The sequence below is a fragment of the Camelus bactrianus genome, chromosome 13 (genome assembly GCF_048773025.1).
Source record: "Camelus bactrianus isolate YW-2024 breed Bactrian camel chromosome 13, ASM4877302v1, whole genome shotgun sequence".
In the NCBI taxonomy this organism is placed as follows: Eukaryota; Metazoa; Chordata; class Mammalia; order Artiodactyla; family Camelidae; genus Camelus; species Camelus bactrianus.
In genome coordinates this window covers 46,074,043-46,099,147 of record NC_133551.1, presented here as the reverse complement: position 1 = coordinate 46,099,147, position 25,105 = coordinate 46,074,043, and the positions used below count along the sequence as shown (strand labels likewise).

The window sequence follows — 25,105 nt, the reverse complement described above, 5'->3', positions numbered from 1 at the left end:
GAAGGAAGTGATAGTGACCCAGACCGCAGATCAACAGAAGAAACCTTTAGTGTTTCTGGTTCACAACCATGGTTCATTATTGATGATGGAGTCAATTTTGTCAGCATTGTAGGCATTAGGACTTATCAGAGATAGCTAGTTACTTCTCCTGGGCTCTTCCTTGAAAGAGTTGCCTTCCCTACTCCTTCTGCAGTTGGGCATGGCCATGTGAGCTTTATGAAATACTAGTGCAAGTGGTGTCTTTCTTCCACATTTCTGGATGGAAGCTTTGAGAGTGAACATCAGATCTGCCATGTCATACCCACCACAGTGATGATGGAAATATTTGTTGAGATGGAAACTATCAGCCTGAGTGCCCAAGTGACCTTGTCGGGCAGAGCCCCCGTGGACCTGCATTAGACGTGTGATGAAAGTGAAAAATAACTGCTGTGTTAAGCCACTGAGAGTTTGTGTTGTTACTGAAGTGTAACTTGGTCTATTTTGACTGATACATCAGGTATGGACAAGCTCCTTATTTTTAATGGAAGAGAATAGAATAGAAAATATCAGATGCAAACCAATCTATAGTGACAGACAGTAGATCAGTGATTGCCTAGGGAGGGCTGGATTACACAGGACCATGAGGAAACTTTTGGGGATGATGGATATCTTGATGGTGATGGTTTTACAGGTGTATACATATGTAAAAAACTCATGAAAATGTATACTTTAAATACATATAGCCTACTGCACACTAATTAATATGTCAATAAAACTGTAAAATGTATGCATGCAAAACATATTTTAAAAGATCATATGCAAACAAAGACTGGCATTAAACAAATTATAAGAGTTGTTTCTGGGTGGAGGGAGGATAAGATTGGGGAGCTAAGATAAAAAGAATAAATAGATAAAATGAGAGGGGCTTGGATGAATCAATGATGATAATATCCTGTGAAGTGAGGAGTATGATGAACTCAACCCTCTGCCCCTGAGGGAATGAATGGATGAATGAACAGACTATTAACCAGGAAAGGTGGCTGGTGCTGTGCCTTTCCTCCTAAATTGGGTTGGGCTGCCTCTCAGGAGGCTTTTCCCCTGACTCAAAGGACTGATGTCTGGAGAGGGAGTGTGACCAAGAAGTGGGCAGGTAGGCTGGGACTCCTACAACAGCACTGTCCCTTTCTGTTTCCCTCTCCTTGTCTGTTCTAGGGGACCAGAGTCTCTCAGTTCTCTTTGTCCTGTTCCACTCATGCCCTCATGCCCTCAGTGGTTGCCCTTTCCAGACTGGGGCACTTCATTTAAAGAGTGCTTCTTCATACTTGAACCTGGACTGTTACTTTATTTGATGAAGTGGTCAGGGAACAGCTGCCAGATTGCAGCAATTTCAATCAGTACTCTATATATTCCCAAGACTGTCCTCATGTCCCATTCCTTCTTGGACCTTCCCTAGATTTTTCTTTAGGAAGACCCTGGCTCTCTTTATGTCTTAGCTTCTCCTTTTCCTTCAGTTTGATAGTACCTGCATTCTGTCTTCTAAGAATTTTACTTTTTGTTTGCTTGTTTACCAGTAACTCCTGTTTTTCTTTTAAAAATGTGTTTTCTGTTATTTTAATGGAGAAGGTAAATGCATGTGCTTCATCTGCCATCTGGAACCTGAGGCCTCTGAATTGGGTCTTGAATGATGACTAGAAGTTTGCCGGGCAGTGTCTGTTGCAGGGTTGAGGTAGTTGAAGAAAGATTATAGAGGAACATCGGGCATTAGAGGCCAAGGGAAAGTGTGTTTCAAAGGTACAGAATAAAACAGGCCTGAAGTGTTTGAGGAAGGCGGAGAGATTAGGTAGGACATTCCTTCGTACCTCTGCTCATTTTGACAGCCTGCCAGAGTCACTGGTACTGAGTTTTAACCCTATCCGTATGTTCACCCAACTCTCAGAACCAGATAGGCATCTGCTAGAACTGTGGGCTCTGTCTCAGATGCCCCAGTTTGTGAAGGAAGTTGTAAGCAGGTTGTTGCCACCTTGAACAGAAACCAGAGAGCTTGGTAGGTGAATATCCAGACTGTCAGCCGCTGAGGACAACAGCCCCACACCTTCTGGTTTCAAAGGGATTTGTCTTGGTAGAGCCAGGAATTGCAAAGCTTCCAGCCCTAGAGAGTCAAGGGCAAGAGGCCTCTTTGATTTTATCAAGATTCAGTAGCAAGCAGCCATAGAGGGAAGGACCGGGGTCCCCTTAGAGACCTGGGCAGGCAGATTTGTTTCAGACACAAAGAAACTCTGTCCACTTCTAGTCAAAATTTTGAATGTCCCTTAGAGGGATACTGATTTGCTTTACAAAAGTCATCTTCACTTTGCAGAGTGATTCCCCAGATGAGTTCTTTCAATAACATAGATTTATGTTAGAATTTGATTTATACGCAACCTACCAAGAGTATAGTCTCTGTGAGATATGAGGTAAATATGTAATGATGCTCTGCCAGGGCTTTTCAAGAAGGCACATGTGCTTTTCTCTATGTCATTTTCAAAAACTGGCTTGCCACCCATGAGATGTTATCTTCCACACCATCTTGGATACAAGAGCTTTTAGCATACAAGCTGACTTAATAGACATACTGAGATGTCACTGGAGACAAGTGAAAAATATGTAGCTCTCAGGAGCAAAATAAAAACGTTTCCCTAATAAAATTGCTATTGCTATGGCTCATTTTTAGTCTATTATTTTATTCTATTATTTTATTTTATATAGTCCTTGCTGTATGTCAGGCACTGTGCTAAAATTAACTCATTTAATTCTCAATAACCAGTGAGACAGTACAGTATCCCTATTTTACAGATGAGACTCAGGGGCACAATGGTGAAGAAACTTACCTGTAGTTTGAGATAGATTTAGGAGGGAGAAAGCATAGCATTTCATATATATCCAAGGGAGAGCATGGGTTAAAACAAGTTGAGGAAAACAGATTTAGGGTGAGATGTGGTTGGTGTGTTTCCAACTAACTAGGAACTTTTAACAGTTCTAAAGTCTAGATGTCTGTGTCCCTATTGCAGAGGTAGCAGTGAGTCTCAGTGACCCAGGTTTGACTCACAGTGGGCCCCCACTCACTACGGAGTATTGAGCAAGTCCCTGGTTGCCTGTGGGCCTCAGTTATTCATCTGGGCAATGGGAATTGGGAGGTATGTCAGTTAGCTATTGCCTTGTAACAAACCAACCCACAAATTAGTGATTCAAGCAAGTGGTTTGTTATTCTCTGAGTTTGTTGATCAACTGGTGATTCTGCTGAGCTGGGCGTGGCTAGGCTTACTCAGATATCTACAGACAGGTGGGTCTGTTCATCTTGGCTGGCCTCTTACCTGCGTAAGGGCCTGAACAGGGACAGCTGGGCTGAGCAGGTTCTACCCCTCATGGCCTTATCCTCTGGAAGGCTAGCATGGACTTCTCATGGCAGCGTCAGGGTTCCAGGAGCGAGTGAAGACAATTTTCTTGCAGCTTAGGCTCAGAACTAGCACAACATTCCTTGCACTGTGTTCTGTTCGTTAAAACAAGTCACAAAGGTTAGCCCAGATTTACAGGGGTGAGGAAATACTCTATATATATAGAGTATTTCTATATACTTTCATCTGAAAGGAGGAGCTGCGACGTTATTTTGCAAAGAGCAAAGATATAGAAAGAGGTGAAGTTTTGGGATCATTTATGTAATCAACTTATCTTGCATGGGTGACAAACTCTCCCCTAACCCATTTAACAATGACTTACACAAATGGAGAGATGTGTTATTTCATGGATGAGAAGACAATTACGTAGATGTGAATTCTCCACAAATGAATTTTTGGATTAAATGCAATGCCAAATAAAAACAAACAAAACTCTCTAACCTTAAGGAGAGTGTAAGGGTAGTTGGGGGCCTCTGAGGTGGTAGGGGGCTCAGACAACTGAGGTCAAAGACCTGTAAGTGCTTTAAAAATTATAAAGTTCCCCATAGATAGTGCTTCTGAGTGTGGTGTCCTACCTCATCTGTGGGACTGAGTTCCTTGAAGCAAGGCTGTGCCCCGCTCTTGCCCTCCGCTTCTGTGCTGAAGAAATGCTCACAGAAATGAAAGGAAATGAAACAAGAAGTTACTGGTAACAGGAGCACTCTCTCTGTTCTCCCCAGAACAGACTTCAAACTCTTCGGAATCTGAGCAGCTTCCTTCCCTTCTGCAAGCTTTCCTCCCCATCCTTTTAGCCTCGACCCCACCTCCAACTGAACTTGGCAAGGTATTTACCTGTCTTCCCACTTGACCCCTGAGGACACAGAAGGATGGCTTGCTCAAGGTCGCCAACTAGTGGGGGAGGACCCTGATCCTGCTCAGGAAATCAGGGCCTGCTTGAGTGACTGCAGGTGAAAGTAACCCTCCCTTACATGCCCCAACAGAGTGCAGGTACATGCTGTCCTGGCTCCTGGAATCGTGTGGTGGTGACTTATTCACAGATGCTTTTCTGATAACACAGGTGGAGACCTGGAAGCCCAGCCCCACTGGATCCTCACATCCACCTGCTCTTCCATTCCAGTCTCTGCCTCCAGCTTTCCTCTCCCAACCCTCCTCTATATTGCCTTCCCAAAACCTTGCAGCACATCTCTGGATTGCATCACATGTCTGCTTAAAATAATAATGAGTTAACATTTATTGAGCCCTTACAGTGGGCCAGGTGCTGTTCTGAGCTCTTCCTTTGAATTAACTCATTTAATTTTAACAATTCTATGAAGCTGTCGCTACTATTAACCCCTATTTTGCAGATAAGGAAACTGAGGCACGAGATTGCAGTGACTTACTGAAGGTTACAGAGTAAGTGGCAAAGTTAGGATTTCAACTCAGGTGTTCTGGTTCCCAAGCTTGGGCTTCTCAGACCAGAAAACCCCTCTCTGTAGGTCTCTATTCTGATAATAAAGAATAATCGTATGATGATTAACATGCATGGACTGCTTACTATAGGCTAGGCCCTGTTTTGGCTGTATTTCATGTATTAACTCGTTTGATTCTTACAATAGTACTAGAGAATTGGGAGGTACTATAAATCCTCACTTTACAGGTAAGGAAACTGGGGCCCAGTCACACAGCAAGGATGGGTTACAGACACTCCAGCTCCAGAGGCTTCCCCAAGGGTCCAGCATCCAAGGCTCTTCCGATTCATGCTGCATGATCTCTGCATTTCCACGAAAGCATGTCTTTTGTTTCTTGGTCCATGCATGTTTTTCCTTCTCAACAGACCTTGAACTCCACAGGCTAGATTTGAGATCAGGTACCTCCTTCAGTGTCCCCAACTCACAGCAAGAACCTCACAGACTCCTATTAATCTTGTGAGGTAGGCATTTCCCTTTTAGAAGAAAAGGCCCAGATTCCCTTTTAGAAGAAAAGGCCCAGATTCAGAGAGGTAAAGATGGAACTGGATGGACAGCAGTGTTTTGGCAGACAGCGCTTTCCAGCTGCCAAACTTTGCTGCATCCCATCCCACAGAGCCTCATTTCCAAGAGCAGTGGTGGTAGTAATTCTTGACAGTTAAGAGCAATGGCTTAGGATTAGACCTGAGTTTAAATACCCACTCAGCCACCTGTGTGACCCATAGAATTAATTTAACCTCTTTTGTCCTCAGTTGCCTCATCTGTATATGAGAATAATGAAAATGCTTTCCTCATAGGTCTGTTGGGAGGACAAATGAGATAAAGCATATAAAATCCTGTGAGAAAGGCCTAGATGGGAGAAGTATTGTGTGTGTGTATATATAATCCCCCCACCCTCCCTAACGAAGGGTGTCAGGTCCCCAGACAGAAGCAGTTCTTACTACTTCATGGGTGTGAAATCCAGGAGGGCCCAGGACTGGAAAAGGGTGACACTAGGAAGGCCAGTCCGCGGGAGTGGCTGAGCAAAAGGACAAGTGATGAGGGGTTTGGTCATGCAGAAGAGCCCAGGGCAAGAGACACATGGTCCCTGGGGTGAGGAAGGGGGAGGGGGCATCAGGTGCGCTCCCGGAGAAGAACTTCCTGCGCTCCGGAAGCCTTGCTCAGGGGAGTGGTGGGCGCCCTGCTGTGCACCGCCCAACGCAAGGTTCTCCAGGAAAGATCCTGCTAAACTGTTTGCGGGGATTAATCAGGTCCGCGGGCCCAATCTGTCCGTCGCTGCTCCCGGTCCTCTTGACCAGCCTTTCATTCAGGGAGCTCTAGCTGGGCCGCATCTTCCGGAGTCGGAGCTCTACGATGCTGGGACGGAGGCTGGAACAGACCGCGGAGCCTAACCGCTGCTAGGCTCGAGCTTCCGAGGGCGCCCACGAGAAGTGGGTTCTCTGCCGGATCCTCCTGCTTCGCCAGGCCCAGTGTTTGAGGACTTAGGAAGCTGCCCCATCCGAGCCGCTGCACTTGACCTTGACCGTTGTGCGCCGCCAGCCTCGGGCCGGCTGCCAGGCAACGGCGCTCTCCCCAGGACCGCCCTCCTCCCTCCCCTCCGGCGCAGTTGGGCGCTGGATCCCCGGCTGATCCAGGCCGGGTTTTGCGGCAGAGTCCGCGGGTGCTGATTCCTCATCTGTTGCCCTCGGCGGCGGGCGGCGGCGGCGGCGGGAGACCATGGTGCTGGACGAACTGTGGGCTGCGCTCTCCGGCGTCTCTGGGGCTGCCCTGGCCTGCTGCTTCGTGGCGGCGGCCTTGGCCCTGCGCTGGTCCACTTGCCGGCCGGCGCGGGGCGCGGCGGCCCGGGTGCGACAGAGGCAGCAAGCGACCCTGAAGACCATGGACCAGGCGGCGCAGCGCTTCCGGCTTCAGGTGACAGTGGGGGGGTCGTAGTCGGGGTCCGGGAGGGCAAGGGGTGGAAGCAGCACTTTCAGTCGACTGGGCGCGCGGAGGGGCGGGTGGCGGGCAGCGCAGGTGTGTGGGAAGCGCAGGCTTGTTAACTTTCCCGAGCCCCTCTCGCCCTAATGTATTCCGTACTCTTTCTGAGCCAGGTGGGGCCTAGGGGAGGAAGGGAAACGAAAGGGACAGGGCAGGTCGAGGAAGGCTATCGCCGCACTGGGTCAAAGAGGAGCTTTGCCCCGTGCCAAAGAATCTCAAGATTACTGATTGTTAGGACACTAAAACGCAGGTGAGAGAACCAATAGGATGTTCGGGTTTAGGACTTTGCAATCATAGAGTGATAGCCAAGGAGAGCTTATAGTTCAAAGTCACTGATTTGTGCTTGAGGATGCTAGGCTGGGAAGGGACTTGCAAAAGTGCACAGGGAGTTACTGGCGGAGCTGGGCTCCTACCGCCCATGCTGTCGAGTCTAACCCGTGGTAAGCCCCTTGCATGAGCAGGTTTAGTTCTAACTGTTCCCTGGGTGATCTGCCCACAAGCTTTTCTCCCTTTGGATCAGTTCAGGGAGTGTATGAGGCGAGGGAGGGGCCTAGAAGAGGAGGCTTTCCCTCCTGCTGTGTGACACACTGGACCCAGTTCCAGGTCAAAATTCTGAACTCCATCCTTATGTGCTGAGGGAGGGAAGACTTGCTCCAAGTGTTGGTGAGGGTATGTGTTTGATGGGATTTGGATCTGACAGGTGGGAAGGCGTTCTGGGTGACAGGACAGCACAGGTCAGGAGCTGGAACTAGAACCCAGATGCCCAGTGAGACGATCCAGCCTCTTTCCGTGGAGAGGAGCAGGGGAGAGAGATAAGGAGGGGAGACCGAGCCTTGGATGTCCACCCAGGATGCAGCCTTGATTGTGGTGAGGTGTTGGCTGGATGTAATGGTATGAATTTACTCCACACCATTCCTGGACCAGGAAATGTCATAGTTGTTTATTTATTGAAATAAAGATGTATTTGTTTCCAGCCTTCACTCATCAAGCTGGCTGAAAAGTACACCATCAGTCAGTTTTTAGGTATTCAATCCAAACTAGCCATTTCCCCTATTCCAGCACAGGTTCTTCACTGTCTGATCCTCCTTCTTTGGCTGAGCTCAGGGATCCTTGCAGTGAAACCTGGCTCAGCCTGGAGACCCTCGGCTGCTCTTGAGGCTCCAAGTCCTGTGCAGCTACTGAGTTCTACCAGCTCCAAGGGCTGCATAGGGGCAGCTGTAGGAATCTGCCCACAGTTCCTGCCTACAGGACTCCCCTCCTGGTTACAAGGAATCCACCAGCTGGCAGGGGTGTGGGGTGGTAGAAGGGTGGGTCTTCCCTCACTTCAACTCCAAACATTAGCATCTACACAGTTTCCTTCTGGAGCAACTGCCTTTCATTATTTTTAAGAACCGAATCTTCCAGGGTAAAAGTTTTGGTCTTGAAATACTAAACGCTGTTTACACTCCCTCCCTGGTGCAGAGAGCCTGGCCTCAGGATACCAAAGCTTGGCACTTCCAGGTGGGAAAACAGGAAAATTACTTTCTGGTTTTCCTATGACTGCAGAAGAAAAGAACTATCTCAGGAGCATCTTTGTTTTGAGCAATCAGCTAAGGGGGAGTGTCCTTGATGACAAGAGCTTTGTAGGCCTTGGGAACAGGCAGGTGGTGGGCGAGCTCAGCCAGGGCCTTTAGACTGGCCCCTCTTCCTCCTGGATGCTAAGGCTCCTTTCTCCTCAGCCCTGGAATTGCTGGGTAATGGGGAGGTGAGTTTTGAGACTGTCTCAGCAGCCTTTCTTCTGGGGCTTTCTCAGCCCAGCCCCACAGTGAGCAAGGGGCATGGAGGTAAGCAGGGCCCTGGGTGAATGCAGCAGCTTGTAGTACAGCTCCTGCCTGATAAATTCCAGGAAAGCTAGCTGGGGGCTCAGATACCTCCTGTGTCCTGAGGCACTGCTGGAGGAGGGAGAGTTCTCCTGAACATCACAAGATGGTTTATCTCTCTCTGGACTGTTAGAGCAGCTCTAGAGTGACGTGTGTTTCTGGTACTCTCTGTTGACCATGTGAGGCTTAACCTGTAACATGCCTGTGCCCATTTGTTTCCACGAATGAATGTTAATATCCTTTCTAAACTGAAGAGAGGGACCACCATTGAGAGAATATTACAGCTGGGAGAGACATCACAGAGCACCTGCTCGTACCTCTGTGCCTCTGCACCTGTAGTTTTACCGTGAATGACCTTCCCTCACATCTCTTACAAGGCTTTTTGTTAAAATCCCACTGGTCTTACAAGTGCCACTTCCTGCAACCTGATCTGACCTGTAGTTCCATCTCCTGGCCTCTCCAAGACCAGCCTGAGGCTAACTTAAAACAAAATGATTCAGTAGATGAATTGAAGAACAGTATGATTTTTGTTGCGATCAGGATCAGTGGCCTACATGATCAAATGGAAGAAATATCTTGAAATAGAACAAAAGTGATAAAAAACCATGAAGGAAAAAAAGAAAAACTCGGAGGACAATCTAGGATACCTGAAATTAGGACATTAGGTGTTTCAGAAGAAGAAAAACAGATGGAGGAGGGGCAGTGATTCAATGATAGCTATTCAAGGATAGCTATAGTAGCCTTTGCATACAGATGGCCACACACTTGGTGAGACATTATTTGCACACTTCCCTGCACTCTCCATACAAATTTAATTTCCCCTGTGTTCACAGATTGGCCTCCTGGAGGTGCAGACTTACTCTGATGCCTTGTGAAAGAGAAAATGTCTCAGCTGCCTGATAACTAGTTGAAGACTTAAAAATAGCTGTTAGCAACAGTGTCATCAGCTGTCAACACAGAAGAGCAGAGGAAAGAATTAACATTCGTGCTGAGAATGGAGGGGAGCTTGCTGATAGCTTCTAGCTGAGGTGCACTGGGACTTTGTGAGCACCTTGTAGCAAGGTGGGGAATGGTGGTGACCAGCCTGTCCCTGGTCATTTATCCCAGTGTGGTGGGCCCTCTGGTGATTTTTACTTTCTTCTCCACACTGTTAGTCTTTTTTTAAAAAAAAAAAACAAGGAGCACATATTTATGTAATCAGAAAAAAACCCAATCTTGCTATTTTTATTGTGAGGTGAGGAAGGCAAGGCATAGATAGTATTGTGTACATAATATGCAAAAATAGGATATATATAAACAACTATATATTGTGGGTTTTTCACAAACTTGTTTTCTCTGTAAGGTTTCTCTAAAAACGAACTGTGGTTTCCTTTTCAGAAGAGGGACTGGGCAGGGTAGTCCTCGAGTCAGGGGAAATATTCACTTTTCATTTTGTACACCTTTAAAAAAATTTGTCACCAGGGATTATGTAGTGTGTAGGGGCGGAGATCATGGATCCATTTTTTTTTCTTCCTTGGAGCTCCATGTATTATATTAAAAAAAAAAATCCCAAGTAAGTGTTGCATCCATTTAACAAGTTCAGGGCAGGGGTAGGGTGTTCCTGATCTCAAGGCTGGGATTCAAAGGCTGTGTGGTAGGTGTGTGTGGCAGGGTGTTCAGCTCTGGAGGTATGGTGACTGTGAGTGGGCCTTGTGGCACTGAGTTGGGGCAGGGGAGTCTGACAGGACCACGGCCCAGAAGTGCCTCCTGGAGCTTGTGATCTGAAGAGGACTTTAAGGGGAGAGGCAAGGACACTGTACTGTAGGGCCTAGCAACAGGGCCCGGGCAGAGCAGCCAGTTAGGTGGCCCCCCTCTGACCCAGGATAGAAAGGAGGAGCACTGGTGAGGGTCTTGGTAAAGGGGACAGAGAGGTGGCTATTTTCCAGAGGTTCTTAGGGGGCTTGTGACTGATTGGATGAGAGTGGGAGGGAGAGGGAGTCCAGGAGAGATGGCAGTGTCCTTCCTTGAGTTGGGGAGGGGCACAGTGAGTTCAGGGGAGAGGCACAGAGGATGGGAGCAGAGGGAATAGTCCGGTGAGCAGGCTTGAGCCCAGTTGGTCAGATTGGATGGATGATCAGGAGGCCGTGGGATAGGTGGAGGGCCGGGAATGGAAGCCATGAGAAGTAATGACTTTTCCCAGCATCAGAGAGGGAAGAAGAGGTGCCCAGAGGAACCTCCAGGAGCCTCTGTCTCTCTCCACTTTCGACCCCTTCTCAGGCTTCAGATCACGGTTGAAATGCCGCCTCTGCCCACCCAGCCCACCTGAGTCAGTCCTAGTTCTTGCTATGACAGCACTCTGTTGTTTACTTCCTTTCTAGCACTTACTGTAATCCATCCATGATTTGTTAACTTGTTTGTTTTCTTGAAGGTAAGTTCCAGAAAGCAGGGACTTGGTCTGTTTTGGTCACCTCTAAATTCGTAGCCCTCACATAGTCCCCAGCACACAGTAGGTGCTCAGAACGTGTTTGTTGACTGACTGAATGAGTGGATGACAGAAGTAGCAGAGAGACCGGAGGAGAACCAGGGAGGATGATATGTCCCTGCCCAGGAGAAAACAAGCCAGTGGGTGGGAGACTCAGAGCAGAATAGACAGAGTCAAGTATCTGTTGGATTTGGCAACAGGAGGTCCTGGCAGCTTTGGCAAGAGCAGAGGAGGGTAGAGGTGAGATGTGGTGGCTGCCACTACAGTGTCCTCCTCTAGCTGTGTTTACAATTAGCCCAATCCCCTGAGGAGGAAGCGAGTGGGTGTTTGCAGGCAGAGGCTAACCCCAGAGACTCTGGGGGCCTTCGAGGCCTGGCAGTTGGGTATCCGATCAAATGTCTCTCCTCCTTCAGACAGCTCTTCCCTGACCACCCTCTGCTTGCGTGCCACCCACCCACTGCATCCGTTTTATTTTCTTTATTTCTCACTATCTAAAATTCTTATTTGTTTACTTATTAATTATTGGCTCACCCCCAACTCTGCACCTTGTGTAAGCTCCTCCAAAGCCTGGATGTGACTTTTTGGTTCACTGCAGTATCCCCATGCCTAGCGTGGCGCCTGGTACATAGTAGGTGCCTAATACACATCTATGGAATGAATGAGAAAACACTTTCTTTGGGGTGTGGCTCCAACGCAGCCCCAACCACCCAGGACGGGGTCTTAATGTTCCTGCCCTCCTCTGCCAGGGGGTTGAGTAGTTAGGTGTAGGTGGACAGCCAGCGGGCAGCCCGTCAGAGTGGACAGAGAGGTCCTAGGCAGGGCATTTCTCCTCTCTGAGCCTCAGTTTCTTTAGCTTGCAATGGAAATGGTAGTTAGATTGAATCCAAACACGGAGCACATCAGCATGGTTCCTGGCCCACAGCACGGTGCCAGGCAGCTGTTGGTAGTGCTTGTTCATAATGGTCTAATAATCAGCCTGGCATGGCCTCTCCCTGGGCCTCCCCTCTAGCACCCTTCTTGAAGAGACAGATCTGTACCATCCACAGGTGGCATTTGTGGTGTTAGAGCTGCAGTGAACACGTCGGTCATGGATTTGCATGTGACAGTGTCTGCGTGCTTGGTGGCTGTGGGGACTTGAGGGTGTCTGCTGCAGGCACCCGGGGACCTGTGGTGAGTGGAGGACTGATCCCAGGTGTCTCCCCAGAACCCTGACCTGGACCCGGAGGCGCTGCTGGTCCTGCCCCTGCCTCAGCTGGTACAGAAGTTACAGAGTGGGGAGCTGTCTCCGGAGGCTGCGCTCTTCACCTACTTGGAAAAGGTAAGGCTAGGTGTGATCAGGCCTGCCCCTTCCTTCTCTCCCTGCATGGCTGTGGGGAAAATCTGGCCTAGACTTCGTCCCACTGCGGGCCATGGTGGGCCCACAGTGCCAGGGGCTGCCAGGGAGGGAGGGAGCCAGAGTTCTGTGTGTGTGAGTGTGTGTGTGAGAGACAGAGGGAGAGAGGATGACTGTGTCTGAACGCGCACATGCCGGGTGGAGGGTGGTGGAACACTGAGCATGTTGTCTTAGCTAGAAACCTGGCTTTCAGCCTAGACTTCCTCTACCTCCCACCTCCACACCCTTGTCTTCAAGTCTGGTCTGTTCCCTTCTTACAGCCCTCTCTAGTCCATCCCCTTGTCCCCACCCCCTTCAGCCACCCTGGTCCTCCACCACCATCTCCCCCCAGGACCATGCACCAGCCTCCTGGCCAGGTGCCCCCTCAGGTCTCCAGTTCTTCAGGCTTTGCTCCTCTGCCCCTCATCTGTCTCCAGCAGCCTCTCTGGCCAAGGCCTCCTGGAGCTGCTGGCCATTCTTGCATCCAGCAGTTGCCGTGCTCTGCACGCATGGGGTTCCCTTTACCTGGAAGGCTCTTCTCCCTCTTCTTGCCCTGCTCAGGGCAGCGGTCTACCCCGGATGAGTCCTCAGGGCTCAGAGAGGAGTCCCCTCTTCCAGGAAGCCTCCCATAACCCTCCTCCCCTTCCAGCCCAAGCTGGGGTTTCCTACTCTGAATTCGCTTTCTAACAGCAAATTTCTCTTCATATTATAGGGCTTGCCTTGTCTTTCTCTTTCCCCAAGGCAAATATGGGCTTTCTGTGGACAGAGTCTCATTTATCTTTGCACCTTAGTGCTGAACACTGTGTCTTTTATATAGTAAGTGCTCAAGAAATGTGTTTGAAATGAACTAAGGAAGTGTGTATTATGAGTGTGATTTGTATATGATATGGTATCTTGGAAGAGAGCATGTGGTAATGAGTGTGACCCTTAAGCAGGTGGATGTGAGTGTCAGGGTGGCTGATGGGTGTGTATGATAGTGGTGTGAGTGACTGAAGCTGAGAGAGGGTCAGAGAGAGATCCACTGTGGAGAAAGGCCTGGAAACCCCTGGGTTGCGTGCACTGAGAGGACATCCAGTCTCAACAGACAGGGTTGCTTCTTCTCTATCAATGTTCCTGAAAAAGCTCCTGCCTTTCTGAATCATCCAGAGAGCATTCTGGCACAGACTGGCCTCCTCCCTTCCTGCCCTGGGCAGCCTGGAGACAGATTTCAAGTGCCTGAGTGTGGCAACAGGACCACACCAATGCTCCTCCATTGCTGTCAGTCAGCCACTCCTCCATGAGATTTGATTATCAGATTCAAGAGTTTCTGGAGAAAACCAAAACAAGGAAGAAAGAAAGAAAACAACAACAAAAAAAGAGTTCTTAGGAGAGGGGAGGCTTCACCTGGGCTGGGCAGGTATGGGCCAGGCCTGGGGCGGAGGAGAGACTGCTGGACGCTGGGAAGTGGGAGCCTGGGTCTAGCCTTGCTCTGTGCTGACTCTCAGTGTGACCTGGCATGGGGATCTGCTCCCATCCAGCCCCGTCTGCCTCACTGGGCAGAGGTGTGGCTTGGAGGAGGAAGGGGGAGTGCCCAAGGGTCATCCTCCTCCAAGCTCAGCCTCTGGGGGGGCATCTGAGGTCAGTATCTTGCTCAGTTGAGTGCCCTGGTTGTGCCCTGGCCCTGGGAATACTCTCTCTCTCCAACGTGGAGTTGAAGGCCTAAAACTGCTAGGGTAAGGCTGGGGCCACATGTCCCCAGTTCTGTGGGTGCTGGGCCTAGGTCATCCTCTGTGCTCCTGGCTCTGGGTCATGTTGCTGGTTACCCTTTCCCTGGGAAAACTTTAAAAGGTCAAAAAAATTTTTTTTTAACATTTGATTCAAATTCTATTGGGTTTCTGCCGGATTGTATGTATTTATTTTTTTTAATTGAAGTATAGTCAGTTTACAATGTTGTGTCAATTTCTGGTGTACGGCATAATATTTTAATCATATATTTACATATATATTCATTTTCATATTCTTTTTCATTATAGGTTACAAGATACTGAATATAGTTCCCTGTGCTATACACTATAAACTTATTTATCTATTTTATCTATAGTAGTCAGTATCTGCAAATCTTGAACTACCAATTTATCCCTTCCCACCTCTTTCCCCCCTGGTAACCATAAGTTTGTTTTCTATGTCTGAGTCTGTTTCTGTTTTGTAAATAAGTTCATTTGTCTTTTTTTAGATTCTACATGTAAGTGATCATATGGTATTTTTCTTTCTCTTTCTGGCTTACTTCACTTAGAATGACAGTCTCCAGGTCCATCCATGTTGCTGCGAATGGCATTATTTTATTATTTTATAGTATTCCATTGTATAAATATACCACAACTTCTTTATCCAATCATCTGTGGGCGGACATTAAGGTTGTTTCCATGTCTTGGCTATTGTAAATAGTGCTGCCATGAACACTGGAGTGCATGTATCTAAAAGATCGATTTTATGTTATATATATTTTACCACAATTGAAAAAAAAAAAAGCCAGCCTCACTTTGTCTTGTGTTCATTTCTCCCTCTTCCAGGCCTGTGAAGTGAACAGAGGGACTAACTGTGTAACCACCTACCTGGCGGACTGTGAGACTCAGCTGTGCCAGGCCCCAAAGCAGGGCCTGCTCTATGGTGTTCCTGTGAGCCTCAAGGAGTGCTTCACTTACAAGGTGTGTCCTGGCCCAGTTCCCGCCAGCCAGCTGTGTCCTGGGCCGCCCTGGGCCACCCTGGGCCCTCAGAGAAAGTATCAGGTCCAAAGGCCTTGAGAGGGAGCCATGGGTGTTCCTTGCCTTGGCCAGTTTGGTGGTGGTGGGAGCAGACCCTGTGCTGCTGAATTGCCCCAGCTCATCAGCCACGTCCCTCTTGCCCATCCCTCCTTCCAGGGCCATGACTCAACATTGGGCTTGAGCCTGAACGAGGGGGTGCCAGCAGAGTGTGACAGCGTGGTGGTACAGGTGCTGAAGCAGCAGGGCGCTGTGCCCTTTGTGCACACCAACATCCCCCAGTCCATGTTCAGGTGGGGCCTCGGGTGCAGGGTTGGGGCAGGGGCACCGGGGCCAGCATGACATGGGCTGACCCCATCCTGCTTCCTCCAGCTATGACTGCAGTAACCCCCTCTTTGGCCAGACCATGAACCCATGGAAGTCTTCCAAGAGCCCAGGTGGCTCCTCAGGGGGTGAGGGGGCCCTCATTGCTGCTGGAGGATCCCCACTGGGCTTAGGCACTGATATCGGAGGCAGCATCCGCTTTCCGTCCGCCTTCTGTGGCATCTGTGGCCTCAAAACCACTGGGAACCGCCTCAGGTATGGTGTAGGTGATGGGTAGGAGCTTCTGAGTCTCTTGCTGTGTGACCTTGGCCTAGTTTCCCACCTCTCTGGGTTCCAGGCAGGGATTCCCTCATTGGGGTTTTGCTGGGAGGTAGTGCCACAGCACCATAGTCCCTGCTTTCTAGTTTCCAGAGTGGTGAGAGTTCAGAGCTGCTGTATGGATGTGGGGTTGGGCACAGGGTGGCCATTTCCCATTTCAAACATTTTGTATTTCTTATCCAGCAAGAGTGGCCTGAAGGGCTGTGTCTATGGACAGGTAGCAGGTGAGGTCTGTGGTTCCCTCTGCGCCCTGGAGGAGGGGGGGTCTGCCTGATCCACCTCTGCCCCTGCCTCTCCTAGGGGCAGTGTTGGCCACCCCAGGCCACTCTAGGTCTGAGTTCCTACCTCCTTGTCTCTGCTCACACTCCTGGGTCATGGCCCAGCCCTTGTTTGGACCCAACCCCAGAGCCTCTTGGGGCTGGGTGATCTCTCCTACCTCCCTTCCCTGCCCCACAGTACAGCTCGCAATCGGCCCCATGGCCCGGGATGTGGAAAGCCTGGCGCTGTGCCTGCGAGCGCTGCTGTGTGAGGACATGTTCCGCTTGGACCCCACCGTGCCCCCCCTGCCCTTCAAGGAGGAGGTGAGCAGGGGTAGGGGTGGGCATGGGGGTGGATTTGGGTCTCAGTGGTGCTCCTGGGCCCAGAGAGCAGCCCCCTGCAGTGCCAGCAGGCCTTGGAGGCTAGGTCTCCTGAAAATCATTCCCCAGGGGTCTGAGGCCAGGATCAGTAGCATCTCTGCAAACAGCCACCAGGTGGCGCCTTTGCCTGCATTTGGAAACCCTGAGGCTTTCAAACTGGCTGGCTGGGAGCCAGAGCAGAGGAAAGGCCCACCTTCTGGCCCAGCCTCCAGGGATATCACTGGGGAACAGGAGGCTAAGAACAACTTGAGAGAGAACTATATCTTGTCTGTTTGACCCCCAGTAAATAGGAGCCTTTCTTACAGTATTCCTGTTCCTATCTCCAGCCTCCAGTAGGATGCTGGGCACATAGGCTGAGTGAGTTAAGGGCAGTTAAAAGCGGAGGGTTTTTTTTTTTTTCCCCAAGGAAAGCTGGGATCTGTGGGCAGTGTCAGATGCTGGTTCCCCAAAATATCACCAAAACAGCCTGTTGACCGGACAAAGCTGAGTTTCTTTCTTTCTGTGGTGAAGTGCTGCCTCCACAGAGCCTTAGTAACATGGGGGAGGGGTGCAGAGTTGGGATATTTGAATTTGATTTCGAGTAGATATTTCAACCTGGGGAGTTGGTTAGGACTGGGTACAGATCATAATGTAATAGGTTAGGATTGGTGGATGCAGCAAGGTGAAGATTTTGAGGAGAGGGGTTCAAGGAGTCTGGGAGTATCAACTAGCATTTGGTGCTTCTGTTGAAGAGTTGATGGGTCTTTTGAGACTGAATAATTAAGTTATTTGTACTTTTTGTACAATACATTCAGGAGTAGTCAGGTTAGATGGATATGGGCAGTGGAATAGTAAAGCCATGATAACATAGACAGTAAGCTGTGTGATGTAGCTGCATTTGTCAGCAGTCTGGCATTCTCCCTGTAGACCTCCTGTCCTCATGCAGCCCAGGTTGCCTTGGGAGGGCTGAGGGCCCCTGGGCAGGACAGTGGACCTCAGTGTTTGTTGGTGGGCAGGACATCTGGGCTGGGAGGGGTGAGCTACCCCTCCTTAGCAGTGGGATGTTCTAACTGAACCCAGTGGTTCAGGAGCCCTTTCCTGAGAGGGAGGAGAGGAGGGGATGATCCCCTGTCCTGGCATCTGCAACAATCTATCATGGGCATCAGGACTTGCATTCTCTAAACAGGCTATGGAGAGCCTCGGCTTAGGACGCAGGATGCCTGGGTTCCCGACCCAGCATTGTCACTCTGCATTGAGAACTGGCCGTGGGCAAGTCGTGGCCATACTCTGGGCCTGTCTCCCTATCTAGACCTGAAGCCTCAGTTTAGAATCCTCATTCTTGCTCTGCCCACCTGCGGAGTCATTGTGAAGTTGTTTTGTGAAGGGGCCAGAGACGGAAGGGGCTAGCCCCCCGGGCAGTCAGTTTGAGGGTGATCTAGGCTGCAGCCTCAAGCTGTGTCAGTCTGAGTAGCTTCTCTGAGTCCTGGGAGCCCGGCTTCGGACCACCCTTTCCTGCCCTGACTCTGACTTCTGTGTTTTGCCCCTAGGTCTACACAAGCTCTCGGCCCCTGCGTGTGGGGTATTATGAGACTGACAACTATACCATGCCCACCCCAGCCATGAAGCGGGCCCTGCTGGAGACCAAGAAAAGCCTCGAGGCTGCTGGCCACATGGTAGGCATGGCTGTAGGAGCCCACAAGTCTCGGCATTCTCCCTCCTTCAGGGATGCCTTCCTGGTACCCATGGCTGCCACCCACCCCAGTACCCTTGCACCCTGTTTGTTTTGTGGTTGGGGATGGGAACTCTGCCCCTTTGGCACCAGTAAAAAGGGGCTGATCAGTAGTATTGGGGTACATGGTTGAGGGTGAACTCAGCCCTATGCTGGGGATGTATGAGCTGCTCTGGGAGGGCCTCCTCAACCACAATGGTGCACGCTGTCTGGAGGTTCCCATGGCCCCTAGATAGGTTTGGGGCTGCTCATCTGAGAACCTTACGTGGGTCTTCTCTCATGATGGGCATCTTACAGGGAGTTATCACAGACCAGCACGGCTCCCTTTGCTGCTCAAGTGAGGGTACTGTGTGGGCAGGATCGGTCCAGTCCATGCTTAGGGCTGCCTGGGCAGCATGGGGGTGGTGGGACCCAAAGGTTTCTAGGTCTGAGAGCCTTACACCCCTCAATCCCTGCAGCTGGTTCCATTCCTGCCAGGCAACATACCCCACGCTCTGGAGACCCTGTCGACAGGTGGGCTGTTCAGTGATGGCGGCAGTAGCTTCCTACAGAACTTGTAAGTGATGTTGGGCTTGGGGTCTGTGCTGGGATCAGGACATGGGTAGGCCCAGGGAGAGCAGCTGGGCACTCTGGACATTAGCTGGGAGCAGCAGGACAGACCAGGTTGGGGAAAGATGGAGGACAGGCCTCAGCTGAACGGGAAGAAGGTCTGAGCGATCTGGGCAGGGACCTCGCCACCCCTCCAACTACAGGTGAGCCTGGCGATACCTTGCCAGGGAGACTTTGGAACGGAGCCAGTGTAGGAGGAGGCTGGACTAAGCAACCATGTCCTGGCCCTGGGCGGAGCCTTTTGGGAGGTAGGAGATGGGCGGGGAGTTGCCTGTCTGGGAAAGACTGAGAGACAAAGGCAGAGTCAAGCAGGAGGGCAGGGGTCTAGACATCATGCTATTACTGCAGACTCTTCTGAGTGGAGCCACGTCTTTCCCTTTTGAGCAGAACCTCAGTTTTCTCTCTGTAAAGTGGGTAGGTTGGACCAGACTTTGCGCAGCTCATGTTCAGAGAAGCTGGTTTCGCCTGGATGTTTTCAGTCCTTAAAGTTTGATAGGGGCAGAGGGCAGGCCTGTGAAGGTGCCTCCTGGTGATGGGACTGTACCAACTGGACCTCCCCTAGTAGCTAAGTGTGGTCCAGGTTTCAGTGGAAGGGGCTACGCCTCACTCTGGCCCTGGGAATGAGGCTCCAGGATCCCCTGCCTGAGGCTTTCCCTGAGATCTAGAGCATTTACAGCCTCAGAGACAAGGTCACGGTGGCCCACTCAGGACTGTGCCACTCATGCCTCCAGGCTGGCATCAGCACCAGTGTGGGGAGTGCCCTCAGTGTGAAGCCCTGGCCAGGGAGAGGCTGCCCTCAGTTCTTCTTGCTCCAAGCTGAGTTTGCCAGGGAGGGAGACACGGAGTCCTGCCTTGAGGAGCTCCAGTGGGTCTGGGTAGAGCCCAGGCCTCCCAGTGGATCAGCAGACACAAGTCACATATTTGAAAGGAGGCAGATGAAGGGGCTGGAGACTGTGGTTACTGGAGTCCGGTGAAGAGGGAGGGGGACTAAACTGTGAGTAGAGATTGGGGGATGCAACAGGTCGGGGTAGGCCAGGAGGGATGCCTGGGGCGGAAGTGCCTGGACTGGACCCTTTGTCTCCTAGCAAAGGGGATTTCGTGGACCCCTGCCTGGGGGACCTGATCTCAATTCTGAGGCTGCCTGGGTGGCTCAAAGGACTGCTGGCGTTCATGCTGAAGCCTCTGGTGAGAGCACAGGGAGTGGAAGGGGTGAGATGGGCTGGGCGGGAGCCTCCGGAGCTCTTCCTGCTTCCCCTTAGCCTCTCTTGGTTTGGGCAGGCATGGCCTCCTCTTCTTAGCCCCCACCCAGACTCTTCTTCTCCCCCCATGCCCTGCAATCTTCAGCTAACCTGCATGCTGAATGGGTGCTGGCTTGCCACCTGGGGGGAAGGACAGAGGGAGGAGGCCCGGTGACTTGGCCCGAAGAAGGCTGTTGCCACACTCGGCCCAAAGCTGAGTCACTGACTGTGTGTGTCCTTCTGCAGCAACCAAGGTTGGCAGCTTTTCTCCACAACATGAAGTCTCGGTAAGAATATCTCCCACATCCAGATGCCTGCCACCTTTTTCCCCCTGACCTGGGTCCAAGTGGTTTCCAACAGGAAAAGATGAGAAAGGTAGTTTCTGAGGCTGGAAGTGGCCCAGGCAGGGTGGCAACCTCTGTGGCCTTCAGGTGGATCTTGAAGATGTCTTAGCAAGGCCCAGGAGTGGTTGGAGAGTGAGGACCTGAGGGAGAGAGCAGGGTGGGAGAGTCTGAGACAAGACTGACCTGGCTGGGCCTGGGTGGAAAGGACCGGGAAGGAAATGTCAGGGAGCAGGGGAAGGGGATACTGGGGACGCATGAGAGGTGCTGCTTTTAGAAACTGCAGCTGCACTGCACCTGCTTCTGCCTGCCCCTGAGTGGTTCGAGCTGGAGAAGCTGGGAGCAAATTGCCTCATTCTTGGGCCCTGACATCTTGTGGACTTGCTCCTTCTTTCACCCCCAAGCATTTAGGACCTTGGACAACTCTGGCCTCTCCTGTGTCCTAAGGTAGCTAGGAATCAGGCCTAGTCTGCTCCTGGCTCTGCTGTGGAGTCACTAAGTGACACAGCCTAAGTGTCTCTTGGGGACTGAATGGGATATGAACTTAGGGATTAGAACTTCTGCCCTGCGCTCCTTTCCTCTGAGAGCTCTCTTAGAGTTGAGAGTAGGGGTCCGATGTTGCTAATCCCCATGGCTGTGATCATCATGGCCTGTGACTCTCTCCCTCTGTCCAGGTCGGCTGGAAAGCTCTGGGAACTGCAGCACGAGATTGAGGTGAGGCCAGAGCCCCTAGACTAGAGCAGGGTAGGTGGGGGGTGGAGTTGGACAGGGCACCTGCCGTCGGGGTCTCTTGGCCACTTGTCCCCTGGTCCCCTGGTCCCCTGGTCCCCTGGAGCAGCCTCTCATTCCCCCTTCCACTCCCTGGGCTGGGCCTTGGGGCTTGCTCTCCGACCCTCACTTGCTTGGATGTCCATCCTTGGGGGCTGGGCCCGCCTGGGGCTCCTGTCCTGGATGCCTCTTCACTGCCCTGGTGACGGCACTATGTGGCCCTGCCCTGGCAGGAAGACTGTTGTCTGAGGTACTATGGAGCAGCTGATGCCTGAAAGCAGTTATGCCTGTGCTCCAAGGTCCTCCATGTCATCCTGGCTCAGTTCAGAATCCCAGGGCCAGTACGGGGCCAGAGCCATCCACGGTGCCTGCATTGGAGAGTCCATGTAACGAGCTAGGTCTGAGCGCTTCACCTGCTGTGTTGGTATCCTCCCAGGTGTACCGTCAGTCTGTGATTGCCCAGTGGAGAGCACTGGACCTGGATGTGCTGCTCACCCCCATGTTGGGCCCTGCTCTGGATCTGAATGCCCCAGGCAAGGCCACAGGTGAGGCCTGCGGCCCCATCACACTCCTCTCACCTGTCTCTTCTCTTCTATGAGTTCAGCCTTGTGCCTGGTGGGGCTGCTGGGAAGTAGAAGAAGGGGAGTCCTGGGGGTGGGATGCACCCCTTGTGGGTGGGGGACCCCACCCTTGAGAGGCTCACAATCTAGCTGGCTGGAGAGGTGGGAGATGTGTGGCATGCTCTGGGAGGGGATAAGCTCCCTATCCACAGCACTGTTTAAGTTGGAGATCTCATTACAGAGTCTATGGTTTTGGGAGGTGGTGTTTGAAGTCCAGGTGGGATTTAGATAAATGAAGAAAACAGCCAATAGCATTCCAAGTGGGGGGAGCTACAAGGGCAAAGGCACAGGGCGCGCCTCAGCCGGCCCTCCAGCTGCCCTGAATCTGGATTCTCGGGCTTTGCCACTCTCACTCAAGTCTCAGCCCTAGGAGAGAGCCTCTCTCTGTGGAGGTAGGGTGCCATTTCACAGGGAAGAAGACTGAGGCTCAGAAAGTCCAGCTGGCACGGAAGCTCACCTGGCCTGCTCCCACCACTTGTGCTGTGTCTCAGGAGCTGTCAGCTACACTCTGCTCTACAACTGCCTGGACTTTCCTGCTGGGGTGGTGCCTGTCACCACGGTGACCACTGAGGACGAAGCCCAGATGGAGCATTATAAGGGCTACTTCGGGGATCTCTGGGACAAGGTGCTGCAGAAGGTGAGGCCATGGGGCCTGGCCTGGTCGCCCCCCCTCCCTGGCCCCTTTTCCCTGGACTCACACCCGTACCCCTGCTCCAGCTGCTATAGAGGACACAGTATAGGCGTGTGTAGTCCTTGTCCATCTCTTCTTAGCACAAGAGCCCTGAGGCCTGCAGGCTGGCCCTGCTGTGCTGCCCCTTCTCTCCAGCTGGGATGCTTCCTGGACCCGGGGTGGGGTCCTGCCTCGGTGCCTCCCATTGTGATGCTTGTGTCCCCTGCAGGCCATGACGAAGAGCGTGGGGCTGCCTGTGGCCGTGCAGTGCGTGGCTCTGCCCTGGCAGGAAGAGTTGTGTCTGCGGCTCATGCGGGAGGTGGAGCGAGTGATGACCTCTGAAAGGCAGCGATCCTGACTGCTGCCTGCCCACCCTCCTGCCCATCTGGTTCCAGAGGACCTGAGACCCACTGGATCTGCACCTAGAGTAGTCAGGGCACGGCTGCCACCCTGTGAGGAAGTGTTCAGCCTGGGGCAGAGGCTCCCAAGTCCCTCCTCTCACCCCTACAAGAAGCCCAGACCCGCTGAGTCTGGACCCTACTCCCTGCTCTGGCCACCCTCTGCCCTGACCCCTCCATGTAGCAACCAGTGGGCATAACATGGGCAGAGACCCACTAACAGTCAAGAACTGGCTCCTGGTCTGTGTACTTTCTGGCGTTCACTGTTAGGGCACTGGGGGTTGGAGATGACCTTCTAGACACCGATTCCAGCCATGCCAGTCTCCTGCTCCCAAACCTCCCTGGTCACTCACAAGGAGGACACAGGCTTCTCAGAGTGGGCGTTGCAGCCCCAGCTCTTCACTCCCCCCTCCCCCTCCCCAGCCTCTTAGACTAAGCCCTGCTTTGCTAGACATTGTCTTTTCTCCTTCCTCTGCTCCTTCCCTCTGCTGACGATACCCTTTCTTTTCCTCTACCATTAAATCCTTTGAGGCCCAGCTCAGATCCCTTTTTCTCTCTCTGAGCCCCGGGGTAGGTGGGCTGTTTCCTCTCGGTCTGCCCTGTGCTCTGGGCATCTCTACTATGGATGGGTCACCTCCCTTAGCACCCTGACTCTCCTTGACAGCAGGGACTCTATTGCTACATCTTTATCCTCAGGGGCCAGCACAGGGCAGCGGGGAGTCTGGAATGCTGTTGGGGATAGGAGCCCACAGGCCTGGGGAGGCGAGCACAAAACAAGGTGATCTGGTAGAGAGCACTCGCAGGACCAGCCAGGACTGGAATGTTCTGGGAAAGCTTCCTGAAGGTGGAGGACCTGTATTGAGTATGGAAGGTTCCCAGAGGCTGAGATAGAGGACAGGGACATCCCAGGGAGAAGGAACAGAACGCCAAAGACCAGAATGAGTTTGGTAGATGGAGGCATTGAATGGGCTCAGGAGGAGCAGCAGCGATGTAGGCAGGGGTCAGATCAAGGTGGGCTGGAGGGGGCTGGTTCAGAAACTGGAATTCTCTCTCAAGGGCAATGGGGCGCTCTTGAACGACCACACAGGTGCGGCGAGGAGAGTAGACTGGAGGGGCAGAGCCTGGAGAGGACTAGAAGACCGCTCCATGATCCTAACCTGGGCAAGGGACCCTGAGGCCTGAGTTAGGGCTGTGGCCCAGAGAGAGGTGATTTGGAAATTGCCAGTTGGAATGGAAGTGAGCACTCTCAGCCCAGTCTCAGCTCTGCCCAGGCTGCCAGCTCACCTCTTACTGGATGGTGTTGCCTGGTAGGAGGAGGGGTGGCTCACTTGTGACAGCTCTGGGGGCTTCTTGGGCCCACCAGCCGTGCTTCCTCACTCCCCCAGCCGCAGCCCTAACTCGCTTACTTGCTGTAGAAGATGTTCTGAGCCTGAACCCTCAGGCAGGGAAGGCCCCTGGCCCCCACCTGACCCACTTCATAATTTTTTCAAGGCAAGCTGCTTTCCCAAGGCTTCCTTCTCCACACTGATTTTCCTGCTCCTCCAGAGGACTTTCCTCTCCAGGCTGCATGCCCAGCGGCACCTGCACTTTCTGCCAGTGGTGTCCCCGCCTTGATGAGGCAAGTCTCAGGGCAGACACTAGGCCCATACCTCGGGGCTGACTAGAGGATCTGGCCCACATGGACACCTTGCCGGGACGACCAAGAAGCTGCTCACTTTGTCTTGGTTTCTCATAACTGCTATGTCATCTCACCTCATGTTGTCCCATAAAACCACCTGCCATCTGCCCCAGCTTCCTCCTCCTGCCCTGTTTCTCTCTTTGGTTAGTGATATCTTCGTGCTTTCCGACACAAGGCCGCGGTGGGGGAACCTCCTCTTCATTCCTTCACTGGTTCATTGATTTCACCCTTAGACCCCAGCACGGCCATGCCGAGCGGTGCTGGGGGTCCACCAAGCCTGGCTCCCATCCTGAGAGGCTCCTGAGCCTGTGTGGGTGGCAGACATTGGCTCCCTTGTGATGGGGCAGGGGGAAAGGGTAGACAAGGGGCCCAAATGCTGCCAAGGGCATGGGGGTAGAGGTCATTGGGGAAGTAAGTTCTCACTGCTTTGCATCTCCACCACTACACTCTGATCCAAGCCACTTGCCTCTCATCTGGACCCTAATAACCTAACGGGGCTCCCTGCTTCCTTCCTCGCCTATTCCCCAATCCAT

The 25,105-nt window shown here is 51.9% G+C and overlaps 1 protein-coding gene across 1 annotated transcript; it reads left to right on the top strand.

The window, feature by feature from the left end:
- Positions 1-2,823: 2,823 nt before the first annotated feature.
- On the top strand, positions 2,824-24,613 carry LOC105065741 (fatty-acid amide hydrolase 1). Its single transcript, XM_010950913.3, has 15 exons — positions 2,824-6,766; positions 12,357-12,470; positions 15,074-15,208; positions 15,422-15,555; positions 15,635-15,841; positions 16,088-16,128; positions 16,361-16,485; positions 18,069-18,194; positions 18,709-18,806; positions 19,945-20,044; positions 20,344-20,384; positions 21,113-21,152; positions 21,643-21,751; positions 22,318-22,463; positions 22,726-24,613. Exons 1-15 carry the CDS (start codon positions 6,572-6,574, stop codon positions 22,852-22,854), a joined length of 1,740 nt encoding a protein of 579 aa, XP_010949215.1. The 5' UTR covers positions 2,824-6,571; the 3' UTR covers positions 22,855-24,613.
- Positions 24,614-25,105: the final 492 nt, after the last annotated feature.